The sequence below is a fragment of the Pieris rapae genome, chromosome 11 (genome assembly GCF_905147795.1).
Source record: "Pieris rapae chromosome 11, ilPieRapa1.1, whole genome shotgun sequence".
Taxonomy (NCBI): domain Eukaryota; kingdom Metazoa; phylum Arthropoda; class Insecta; order Lepidoptera; family Pieridae; genus Pieris; species Pieris rapae.
The window spans coordinates 8,623,759-8,637,666 of record NC_059519.1 but is presented as its reverse complement, the minus strand read 5'-3'; the positions used below and the strand labels follow the sequence as shown (position 1 = coordinate 8,637,666).

Genomic DNA, 13,908 nt, shown 5'->3' with positions numbered 1-13,908 from the left:
GCTGTCAGCTGTCATATGCCACAGTCATAAAAACTTGACTTCTATAATTCTATAAACGTCATCTCATTGTCATTTTGAATTTTCAGTTTTGTTGATCAAGCTCCGAATTGAACGTTACTTTCGTTCTTCGTGTTAATTATTAAAATAGTAGATATTATTAAACAAATTTTGTTGTTAATTATAGCTTATGATTTTAAGTGTCCTCTTATAATAATTTATATATCTATAATAATAAGATAAGATAATTAGTTAATCTCAATTCTTAAAAGATTAACATCAAATGTTTTGAGATGGAACTTTCATATTGTTTTTATTTTTTGCTTTTGTGTTTTGTGGCCGGTAACGATGAAAAGGAAAATGAGGATGAAATTAGGAGGAGGAGACTAATAGAGCAGTTGACAAAAACTCGTACAGAAATACTTGATAACTACGAACTCGTTACCCGGCAGATAGCTACGGACGTATTTATGTTCAGAAGTTATCGGACTGTTTCTGTGTTGATGTATCATGTAAAAACTGACATAGAAGAAGCTCGGTTTACTATTCAATCAGAAGAACTGCATTTAAATAATATTGGTAAGTAAAAAAAAAATATTATCAATAATAATAATTACACTTTATGTGGGTAATCCTAAAAATAATTAATATATTTTGAATTTGTGTAATTCAATCACTCATTTGTATAATTACACATTGTATCTTTTAGGATCATGTAGTCCTCAAGAAGTTATACTAAATATCAAGCATGGCTCCTACCCTGCAGTTAATCCAGATGGCTATGATTTTCCTAAAAACTTTATACAGCCACAGTCAAGAGAGGAGTTACATACAATAGAGCTATTATCAGATGGCAAGAACCAAACATATACAATACATAAACCAAAGCCAGGTTATTGGTTTGGCTTAGTCTATATAAAATGGCAGGATCCAAGAGGGCAAAAAGTTGAACAACAAGGTATTCAATTAATATATATTAATATTTGTATAGAAAGTATATGATAACTATGAGTTTACCACTTTTCCTAGTGAAGTTGCATTTGACTGAGGCCTATATCCAAGAACCTCAAACTTCTTAATCTAGTTTCAAGAGCTGTCAATCAATATTTCCTATGAGAAGTTTGACATATTTGATAGGGTTTAAGACTAAAGAAAATTGACTTGAGTTATGGACCATAGAATTTAAGCTTTATATATATCAGTATATATTTGTATAAAAGTTTCTACAGTTATAACTCAAAACAGAGTTAGTTTAAAAAAATGAAATACTTATATTTTTTTAATACTTAATATATTAGTCATTTGTTTATTGTTAGCCAAATAACTAATTTAATACATTTATTTTTGAAGCTGAATAGCTGAATTTTCAATGAAAAAATACTCTAGAGACTTATTGTAAAGGAAAATGCAATAAAATTAATTTTGCCTGCTTATTAAGTAGGTTCTTTACTTGTGTTTCCTTATACACAAGTCATAAGAATTGTTTCAATTTCATTATTTCATGTGTGGGTTGTTTCATGTAGAGACACTGGTCAGTTATATAAAACTTGCGGGTTACCACACTAGTTCTTATCATTCTATTAATAAACAGATTGACAGTTAACCTCTATTATTTTACTACATACAAGTCTGACAGTGAATTCACTTGCATGAAAATTTATGTATTTTGAATTGTGGCATTACATACAACCTGTGTGTTGTTTTGGTTTGTGTCCAAATTGTGTTTGTATGAAACAATTCCTATGGTGAGACACTAGTAACGCTTATAAAAGGGTCCAAAGAGGATAATTTTAGTCATCCGGTTAATAGAAACATATTGTGTTACGAGTAGTTTAGTTTAAAATAAGGCAGTTACTACCAACTTTAAAAATAATGTACACAACTCCTGCTTGCATTTTTAGAAATCTTAACATTAATTATTTATGTAGGTAATTCAATGAACACAATGAACGTAAGAAAAAAATATCGATAGGAAATGTCAATAAACCTCGGCATAACGACTGGTAATCAGCTCGTAAAAGAACAAACTCTGAATATGTACCATGTTGTTTTGGGTTACTAACTATAGTAGTGTCACTAGACAATATAGACCTTGGGTAGAATGCCTGGCGAACCCCGAGGGCCCACATCAAGGGCGTGTCAAGGGCTGAGGTGTTTTTAGTGGGGAGGGTCTCGCTACCCTTCTGAATAGCAGAGGGATTTCAATGTAGACCCAGCCCCACAGGAAATCGAGCTTGACGCGGACCTGCGTAAGCGCATTCTTACCTCATTAATAAAAAAATAAAAAGAAGTGACCATACAATAGGCGAGCGAACAAACCGAATAATCACATTAATCCTTATCTATGCCCTCTTTGACGGACTGCGGAATTATTCATTTACCAGTGGAAATAGACGATGCATATTTTTCAATTCATGACTCATTGATATTGATTCTTTAATGACGATAAAATTTCTAAGGAAAAATTAACATTAGTAGCACTAAGGGGCATCTACACGGGCGATGTGTTATTAAATATGTGGCTAAATCAGTGCCCGAAAATACAAAAAACATTTTAATGCAGCACATGGCTGAAAAATGTATATCTCGGCAATATTTCTGCATCAGCATTTGGCTTATTATTTTGCATTTAGGCTGTCTATACACATCACTTGTCTGCAATGGCGTACGAACTCAAACTCAGACGCTTATATTGTTTTAAAAGCAAAGTCAAAACAAAATAAATAATCGTGTGTGTACTTATGTATACGCTTTAGAAGTTATACTTCTTTGGCATAGTAAGTTAAAAATCTTTTTAAACATTGTATTCCACGTTTCTAGAAAAAGCGACACTAACATTAGAAAAAAAGTATTTAATACATTGACAGTTTTATTATAACAAATCATTTTGTAAAGTTTATTAAAATATCACAAAAATTAAAATGTTGTCTGAACTCTGAAGCTAACTTCAGGGTGTCAGATTTTTGTGACGGTGTGCGCGCGCATCGTAAACAATTACTGTAATAATTTTTTAATACAGTTGCTCAAAAAGTGGCATATTGCAGGGAGGTATAGCGTTCGGAAAGAGGGCTATTACACACTCGTGCTTTTTCTTTGCCTTTCCCGCACTCGTGCATTCTCTTTGCCAACTGTCAAAACAATGTCTATTAATGAAAAAACCAACCACGAAGGTTTTATTAAAAAGATTCATAGAAGTTTTTATGATATATGATTTCTAATCTATGCTTCGGAGAACAATTTACCGCAAACATATAAGTCGCTACATATTTACGTGCAACGAATTTATTCCGTAGACAGAAGAGAAAAAAAGCAAATAGTTTAATAAAATTGCTTAATTTTTTCGCAACTGTATTAAAAATAGTCGTTCAGTACACGTGCGGTACCGTCATGGCAACTTGTTCCGACTGTCAACCCTCACCTTCGGCTGCGCCTCGGCTCGGGTAGACATTCGTCGGAACTCGTTGCAATGACAGGCTTTCCGCACTTGTAATGAAATATACTATTTCCCTAACGCGCCAAAAAATGTATAGCTTCAAAAACGAAGTAAAATGTGCATTCGAGCTTATTTCAATAGACGATATTATTTAATTATGAACAATTATTTAAATGCTCTACACGTATGTCAGAGTGACTTTGATCACATTATTCATAAGACATAGGACCAATGATACAAAGAAAAGATACTAACATAATAAAAGCTAAACCTGTCGTCACGCAGCATGAAAAAGGGACGCACATAGCCAGTGAAGCAGGACCGCAATAATATGGCTGAAAAATATTACAGTATTTTCGATTGCAAATGCCATACAGTTTACTTACATACTGGCAGCTTCACGAAAAATATTTCTGACTATTGCATAAACTAGATACTACACATACGAGTGGCGGAGTGTTTATTGCCAGTTCTTCTCTTCCGTTCTACGCCTTTGATTTGAGAACTGGCACTAAATGTAAAATTAGAAGCATTATCAATGTATATTTCTTTTTTGACATTCATAAATGTACATTATGAATACATGATTTTTGACTTTGATACATTTTTGAGAAAATATGGCCTGTCTAGGAACTCCTTTAGAAGAGCATTAGCATTTTGAAGCTATGTTAATGATTTTAATCCAGCGGCTTTACAACCTATGAGACAAGTAGATGTTGTTAACTACTACTATTGTGACTTCCGGTGTCCATCACAAGTTTTGAGTCTAAGAAATGCCGAGAAACCTCATAATATTTGCCTTGCGAGTGAAATACACGCAGAGAAACCGGATTCCGATGCAATGGCGTGATTTGAATTCACGACCTCTGATTTGAGTGCATGTTGTACCACTGAACTAAGCTACATAATACAGAAGAATAGTTGGTGAATTAATACAATTTGCATATTGCTCGGAGTACCTTTTGTTTGATTTCCGGCGAAATAACAATTGTTTCGGATTTCAAGGTGCTTTGGACTTGTTATAATATGAATGAAATTGTGGTCACGACCTGAATTTTACTGTAAACACATTAGGCAATAAGTTACCAAGTGTGGGGCCGTTCAAGTATTTCGTAAGCATATTGCTAAGGGTGCGTTTTGGAGATTCTAAAAGCCCCCCCCCCACCCATGTAACGCGCCCTAAAGTTGCTCTGTACCCAATAGTAAAAAGTTTCGTTACTCATTGAACCTAAAACTTGCCATTTTTGTGGTGTAAATTATCGGATAGTCCAAAATAAGAACAATAACGCATAATTCAATCCCCCCCCCCTCAAATTCGTTACGTAACACTTAAACGTTCCCATACGTCTTTGATTTTCTTTCGTGATAACGCCAACAGTGATTATCTACTTTGTTACATATATAACCCACATATTGTCTTTACTTGAAAACGAAATGCATTGTCGAGGACTCAAAAAATTAATACGTTTTTGTAGTATTATTTTTGAGAGCTCCGCAAACTTTGCTGTCAAGAAGGAGAGATAAATTGCAGTAAATCTTACGTAATACTAGAACGGGCCCTGTGGTTATATCAATGCATATAGATGTAATACTTTTAAAGGCATATAATAGCCTTGCTCAAATGGTAATCTATACCTGTTTTTACCAATACCTTTTGTATTATACTGTCCTAATTTTTGTATCCATGTTTGGGTATTAATATATTATTTCACAGTAAGCCCTACTTTTTCTTGTTGTATTTTTTATATGCAAACTAGCGGATCCGACAGACGTTGTCCTGTCTACACGTCTTTAATTTCAAAATTTCAATTTTTAATAAGCCATTTTGATGAAAATTATTATTCAAATGTTATGACAATATCTAACGATCCAGCACATGGTCACACACGATATAACACAATGATAACAAAACTTTTTTTAAATTTCGGGACAGACTAAAATTAAAATTCGAATATTATTTAAAATTTGACACTGCGATGGTAGCGCCGTCTGTCAGATCCAATGTAAAACATTCCAAAATCAACAACAACTAATAAATTGAAAATTAATTAAAAAAACATTGTCCAGCGGACAAAATTGTGAATCTAAACCATTCCCAGATCCCCTTGAACACACACAAAAAATTTCGTCTAAATCGGTCCAGTCGTTTAGGAGGAGTTCAGTCACATACACACGCACACAAGAAATATATATATTAAGATGGGTAATGTTAGTATTAAAGGTTATTTGGTTAAATAAATTAATGTTTTATGAGCCTGTATACCGCTTTGACCTCGGATGACATGACTTCGCGGCAGGAAACGCTCATTGATCAGAAACGGTTAAAAGTCAGTAAACATTCCTAAGGTAAAATTTTAAAAGGCTAGCAAAACTATGTAATAACCCTTTCTTCTTTAAAAAAATAAATCAGTGGCGCTACAACCTCTTTAGGTCTTGGCCTCGGATTTCTGAATCTGTTTCATGATCATTTTTAAATGTAATAGGCGATCAGCCTCCAGTACCTGACACACGCCATCGACTTTTTGGGTCTAAGAAATGTCGGTTTCCTCACGATGTTTTCCTTCACCGTTCCAGCAAATGTTAAATGCGCATATAGAAAGAAACTCCATTGGTGCACAGCCGAGGATCGAACCTACGACCTCAGGTATGAGAGTCGCAGGCTGAAGCCACTAGGCCAATACTGCTCTTTCAACACTCTTCTTCTTTAAAACACTGTTTTTTTCTCGGATCACCTATAAGACCTAGGCAGTTAGGCATGTCCAATATGCAAAATACAAATAACTTTGAAGGCCGTTTCTCTAAAATTATCTAATGAAATAGCCAATTCAGAAATCTACTTGTTTCTATTGTCGAAGCAGGCTAGCCCTCTGCTTTAGTTTAGATAGTAGTCCATCATATTTTAATGTATCTAAATTGGTACTAATAATTATCTCATTAATATTGTCTATGAATAAACTATGCTGTGGTAACTGGTTTCCACAGCATAGTTTATTCATAGACAATATAGGTACAAAATATAATCTTTAAGCCGACACTGCATTCATGCATTGCGGCTCAATTTGTCGGTTGCGCATATTGCCTTGATTGTAACCACTTCCGACCTACTTCGCGGACTCCATTCAATTGTCGTAGGTGTCTAACAAACGTTAACCTCGTGTCCTCTTAGCAATCAAATAAAATACTAATGTGAACTTATGGATAGACTAATGATTCAATTTTTGCATAGGATACACAATGGCTTATATGTCTAATATTGTTAAGTTGCAACATTAATGTTGCAGTAAGATTGATTTATGTATAGTCTAAATAAATGAATCGCAAAATATTTTGCCAAATTCAAATGTCGACGGTTGACCCAATTCGAGTAGGTTTTGTTTTATTATTTATTTATTCCTTAAACTCTGAGAAAGGGTTTTTTGGAGAGTAAAAGTTAAAAAATTAAAAAAGTTTTATTTAGCACTTAGGTTGTTATTTTTAAAAACGAATATTCCCTATGTGTTAGCATAGCAAAATGTTCCGTAATTAGCTACTAAAAAGGTAGGCTAAGAAAAAAATCATAAGGCGAAACGAAGTTCGTGGAGGCAGCTTTTAATAGTAGGTAACTCTATATGACGATGATTTTAATAGATACATCTAATAAATTATAATCGTTGTGTCTTCAAAATTCGAACCTGATGTAGATATTAAGACTGAAAGATAATGTCTAAAAAAAAGTTGTGAGTTGGAATTATTCGTCTTAATCGGCGACCCATTGGTTCAAGCAAAGACAATTTGTCTTTGGTTTCACGAAGTGTTGTTCATATTACGTCCCCAATTCTATTTAATTATTTATTTGTTTACTACAGTCTATTAAATTTTTATGCACACATTGTTTTAATACAAAGCGTTTGAAATGACGTTGTTTTAAGTTTTTTTTACAAGGTGAAAATTATTACACCACTTTCTTCAAATGCATTGGGCACGATGCCAAGAAAATAAAATAAACATAACAATTTTCTATTTGAACTTTGTTTCAAGATGCTATAGTTCAGTTCTATATTTGTATGTTTCAATGTTAGATTCTATAAACACTATCTCGGCATTCTTAAATATCTTTTCACAGTAAACAGTTTGTTATATTGAGTTGGGTGTGATTTTAAAAATGTAGAACAATATACCAGACCAGAATCAGAGGTGCTGAATATTTTATTGGGCACTTAATAACAACGTCATCGTCTCTTACGACAATCGGTTATTACGACCAAATAAAACGTCCCTTCGATGTCGTTATAACAGATTTTGACTTTTAAGATTCTAAATATTTCCTCAAGTTATCGTATTTAAGTATATAACTTATAGCTCTTATGTTATATGTGTGAGCATTAATTATAAAATAGGTACAGGATGTAAGTCCATAAGTAGGTTGTGCTCCAGGAATACGTGAGTAGTTTAGGTTTCTTCCCGTTGCATTGTGTATACGCTGTGATACTTCTTTGATCTAATTTATTTATATTAAATATTTAACTTTAATATCCACACTAATCTTCTTACAAAATTTTCCTTTCTTTGTAATCCTAGAGTAACTCGAACTAAAAGTCTACTATACGTACCTACGGCTCGCTTATCTGCTAATTTTAATGGTTCAGTGAATAGGCTATCTCGCTGTTACAACTTTATTACAAACGCTGATGAAAATATTGATTTGTTTTTCAGTCTACCAACATTCCGTAACTTTGTTTTGCAGGCTCTTAAATCTTAATGTGGTTTAAGTTTTGAATTTTTCTTTGTTTATTACTGTTATTTTATCTATTTAGTTTTTATTTATATTATTAGTTAATATTAGTAATTTGTTTATTTTGTGGCCGTTTCTTTAGTCTTTTCCTTTGATATATTGCTTAAGTTCTAATGTAATTGATGTGTATGTGTTAGTGTGTTAAATTTGTGATGTCATATTTCCTTGTATTTCCTTGAGAGATACATTACATAAATGCATTTACATAAGGTTCTGGTTTAAGTTACAATGAATGTGCTTAAGTTTACATACACATTTAGAATAGAAAAGGTGCGTGATTAATGATAATAATCATTAACCGATCTTGAATTGGATTATCATGATTCATGTGCACTTTTTACTTTTTGTTTTTTTTTTTCTCTAGAGGTTCTATAGATTAATATAAATATATTTTGTTTTTTATATAACTTCTGGTTATGCACTTCTTGCACTCATCATTTTTTTTATTTATTGTTTTCTTTTCTTGCTAGGGTTGCCTGGAAGAGATCGCTTGTTAGCGATAAGGCCGCCCGTTGCATCCCTTGTAATTTATATACATTGTATTATTTGTGTTTCTTTCTAGCAACGAAGTGTGAATAAATAAATAAATAAATAAAATAAATAACCTAGCGAAATTTTGTGGCGAATAATATTAAGCATATAATTATTTAACGTTATAAGAACGAAGTCCTAATCTTGTTCGTACTGACGTAATTTTATAAGCGATACAAATAAATAAGCGTGATTTTTCTACTTTTTCAGGTTTAGTTGCTGATTGCCACACAATATTGTACACGGATTTACAAGTTAAAAAGGAAGAGAAAATTGAAATAATAGACTGCTATAACACTTTGACCATAGATTATCAACAATTGCCAGCATTATATAAATGTATGTCCACAGATAGTATAGATCCTATAAGTCTGAACATAACCGTAGTTAACACCGCAGCTAATGATTCAAAAATAACATTCCAAGTGCAACCAAATTCAATACCGTCACAGGAAAATTACATAATATACTGCAACTTTGATCCAAGACTGAATATTATACAAAGAATCGTATTCGATTCTTCTCCAAGCTCATGGCATTATATTAAAGTCGAAAATATATTTGGTAACACTTCAAATATAGCAGACTGCGAATCCTACTACCTCAGAGAATATGATGAACCCGCCGATCAATCTATTATAGACCTTATGCGCGACGATAAAGGTCGATTTTTCACATTCGATTATGGCCTACCCACCACAGACTTACAAGATTCAACCAGTCTGGTAAACCTAACGTCCAATGAAATCAAAGCATTACGTTTTAAAGTTAACCAGTTCATTGATATCGGTGGTACATTAGCCATTGAAGCTAGTCTCTTGATGAGTTTGAAATACTATATGGGGTATAAGAGAGAGTTGAAAAAGGGCTCGCTGCTAGCGTTTACTGAGGATAACCAATTCTTCAAGGCCGTGATTTGTATGGACATTGGTCATCCTAGTATACCATTGAAGACTGGACACTGTAAATTTAATGATAGAGTTCAGCCAGCATTGTTTGTTTTAAATAGTACGGATTCAGAGTCGATTTACGAGAAAATTCTTATCCCTTATCCGGATAGTGGGAACTGGTATTTAACGTTTAGGCTGTTTTGTGACGAAGTTGTGTGCCCCTGTCGAACTTCAGACAACGGGACTAAATACTACGTCGACTCTCCAACTTCAGAGACAGACAGCTCTGTAGAATCGAACACGCTTTCGAATATAACGAGAGAAGGTGAAACCGAGTGCAATGCGACTATAGTTTTGTCTATATCGTCTACTTCGTGTCTAAATGGCAGGTGCAGTAACCATGGCAACTGTGGATTGAATACTTTTGGGGGTATGGTGATGTCATACTGTTCGTGTTCAGCAGGATATGGAAGTGAGTTGAATAATTTTCGTTTTATGTAGCGTGATAATAATTTTCTTACATCTAAATATATTTTTATATGAGAAACACAATTTATTTAATAGTTTTTTTTCTGGCGAATCAATTATTAATTTTCTTTAATAGACTTTTTGAAACTCAAACAGAAATGGACGTACCCCGTGCTCCCTGAGACGATTATAAACAATAAATCTGTTTCATACATTTTTATAACCAATTAGGTGATCATTATGTGCTGGGATTTGAAGATTATCTACGACAACATCCCAGGGTTCGAATAGTTTATATCTTATCTCGCATATTAAACTACTGGACAGCACTTATTATAAAATACCCAAAAGCTACACATATTTTATAAAAAATATGAAAGTTCTTAATAAGTTTTTATTAAATTTTAGGTTGGGACTGCTCAGACGATTCAAGAATGGACAGTAAAGTGTACATGTTAGTGTCCATACTACTTTTGACACTTAGCAACATTCTCTTCATGTTCTCGATTTACGTCGCCTGCATACGATACTACTACACCGAAGCCATGATGTATGCGTTTACGATGGTGTTTTCAACGTTCTACCACGCTTGTGATGCGCCTGCGCAAGTTGCGCTTTGTATTATAAGGGGGAACATCCTACAATTTGGTGATTTTTACTGCGGGTTAATGTCTTTTTGGGTCACTCTTCTGGCTATGAGCATTATCGGTGATAAACTCAGATCAACATTTCAGCTAACTGGAGCGATCCTTATCGCTCTCCTGACCACGTGGAACATGCATTCGTTTGTTGCTTTTTTGTTGCCAGTTGCGATCGGTGTTACCATTTTATTAGCGTCGTGGTATACAGACTATAGTAAGACGCATTGTATGCGTTATCCTAAGACGTATTATTCTAGGCACCTGCCATTTGGCATAGTTCTAGTCTCAGTTGGTTTGGTCTGCTACGCGTTTTTGCAGACAGAACAAAATTACAAAATAGTACATTCTATATGGCATATGATTATAGCGATTAGTGTTGCATTTCTGTTGCCAGATGTGAAAAGGGATGATATGAATCCGTTCGTTCCGAGCTCGGGGTATTGCTGGCAGCCGATTTGTAATGTTTTTAGGAGAGTCAGGAATCATTAATGCATTTAATTATCGACCAAATTCATTTATCATCTTAATCTAAATCTTAAATACGCAAAACGTTTTTGTTTATAGAAGATGATGATTACTATCATACCAAAACTTCCTACTATAGTCGACTCGTTTGAACTGAGGCTTCGGGTCAGAAATCATATAGTCTGTCTCGCTCGCACTTATAGGCCTTATGGAGAAAAGATGTACGTAAGAATTTTAGAGGTGCATATCGATAAAGGGATAGGTACGATGCTAAATATTTATGTATTAAACCACATAGAAAAATAAGTTCTCCATTGGGCGTTTTGCATAATTAAGCGTTAGTATTGAGTGTCATAACGAAAATCTTATATTTATAGAAAAAGAACTGCCCTTATGTGACGACCTATCAGGAGTCAGAGTGCGTACGAGTTAATTATCGTTGACGGGTAGCATTGCGTGGTATTTCCTGAGACCTACTGTCAGTAGCCGCATCCACACGACACACACACACACACACATCGTTTAATGTTTTTGACCGACGACTCAGTTTAAAATGCGTCGACTGTAGCTACGACAATCAGGGTTATTGACGATTCAATAATTCAACAACTTAACTTGATCACCAATGCTATTGACTTATTAAATATAATATTTTTTGAATTGTTTAATGGTTCATGGCCCTACTGATTGTAAGTATTGGTAATATCCACCTATAAATAGTGTAACAGAGAAGATGTTATACAAAAACGAACAAATCACAACATTTGAAAGAAAAGTTTATTTGGTCGAAACGAGTCTTTTGGAAACGATTTTGATATTTATATAAATCATAGTAATGTAAGCATAATAGGTAATGCCATTTGAAATGTTATAATAGTTATAAGTAAGAAGTGAAAACTAACCTAGTCAATGCAAAAACATCAAACAAATATTATTGTGATATTGTATCATATACACTTTCATACGACAATATATAAAAGTATAAAATAGTACATATGTATATAGATTTATTATACACTAGAACAAGTTTTTTTTTGTGGCCGGGGTAAACTACGTGACAAACATGCGTCGTGACAAACAAATTTATATTCTCTTTTACTCTTCACACGAATTCTATAATTGCGCTTCGGTTTAGTACCAAATCACAAATAAAAATATTGTCTATTACAAAAACTACACAATTTAAATATATGTTTGTGCTAAGTTGCATCTGTCTATGGCTGTTAGAGTTTGATAAAACATCGGTAGTAGGTTTTGTTTGCGACTGAGTCGCTGATCGCCTTGTTTGTCTGAGTCATGCCTTTGTCACGTTAGATGTAAACGTGTTTGGCACGCTCAATTACTGTAAATATCGGTGCATAATTGGACGATTAAACTGGATTGCGCGAACTATGTGTGCTATAATTAATTGATTGATTTCTAAAGAAGCCGGTGGTTTTCCGGCCCGCATTATTATTACTCAGCTCGGAATTGCCATATAGTTTAATTGTTAAATAAATTTATGTTACATATTATACAATTTTATAGATATCTTTAAGCATATTGTATTTTTGTGCAGTAATTTCAATACTCATCCTTAAACCGTCAAAAATACTAGGTAACTTTTATGTATCTTATTACATTGAGATTATACTACATGGAATGCCATGCATTCTAGATAAGAACATGTATTTTGAACTCTTTTCCATATATATCAGGGTTCATCCTAGTTCCGACTTACAATTGCTAACTTGGGTGCCTTATACTGTTCAATTTCATCTATTATTTACATATTACTAATTTTAAATGTAAAGTAATACATTTACACAAAGATATCTAGATTTTAAATTTAGCCGTGCTTCAATAATATAATAGGATTAGCCCGAGACTTGTCATCAAGTAGTTAAAGAATCAAGGCGTAAATGTTTTATTTTTAAGTAAAAAAAAAAAAAATTAACTACGAAAAAAAAATTTTTTCTCCAACACGCCATAACGTTGGAAGTAACTTATATCAAAATATTTATTTACATTTATACTTCACAAATTCACACTTCACTACTTCACAGTGTAGGCTACATTTAAAAGAAACTGAACACAAAATGTAGATCAAATGTGCATAAAAAGCTAATAGTTGAAATCAGTATTATTCATATATTGAGATTATAGAAATACTTGCGTACTTGAACACGGAAATCTATCATTATAAACTATGGTATGATTTCGATAGTTATTTGATTAATTATTTAACAAAGAATTCTGTTCCCTTTAAAATTTGTCAAAATAGTTTAGGCAGCTCATTTCAAATCTGGTTGGGGTTTTACTATTAATAATTTTGTTTAATTACCATTTATACAATAAGGTTATTATAAATTTTGATATATAATTAAAATATGAAAGTATCATGCTATTCATGTATATGCAATTAATTGAAAATTAAGACTATGCACAAGACTTGAATTTATCCTGCTCAATTGCATTGTCTGGAACTTGGCATTTTAAAATTTTATATTTTGATGCATGTTATAGGAAAGAATTAAAAACCTATTTAGATTATACAGTCGAGTGATACCTGGTTCATAGTTTTGCATTTATAAAATATATAATTGATGACAAGGTGACAATTTTATTATTTTATCCTCAAAATCACATGAGAGAACATCATAATATGTCATCTAACATCCTACAATCATTGGTCTTATAAAAACATTTTCTCAGTTTATTTTTAAATTGCAT

The 13,908-nt window shown here is 33.1% G+C and overlaps 1 protein-coding gene across 1 annotated transcript; it reads left to right on the top strand.

Annotated features, from left to right (window-relative positions):
• Positions 1-110: 110 nt before the first annotated feature.
• LOC110997511 (post-GPI attachment to proteins factor 6) lies at positions 111-13,793 on the top strand. Its single transcript, XM_022265699.2, has 4 exons — positions 111-576; positions 707-955; positions 8,943-10,094; positions 10,499-13,793. The coding sequence occupies exons 1-4, from the start codon at positions 291-293 to the stop codon at positions 11,218-11,220; spliced, it is 2,409 nt and encodes an 802-aa protein (XP_022121391.2). The 5' UTR covers positions 111-290; the 3' UTR covers positions 11,221-13,793.
• The last annotated feature ends 115 nt before the right edge of the window (positions 13,794-13,908 follow it).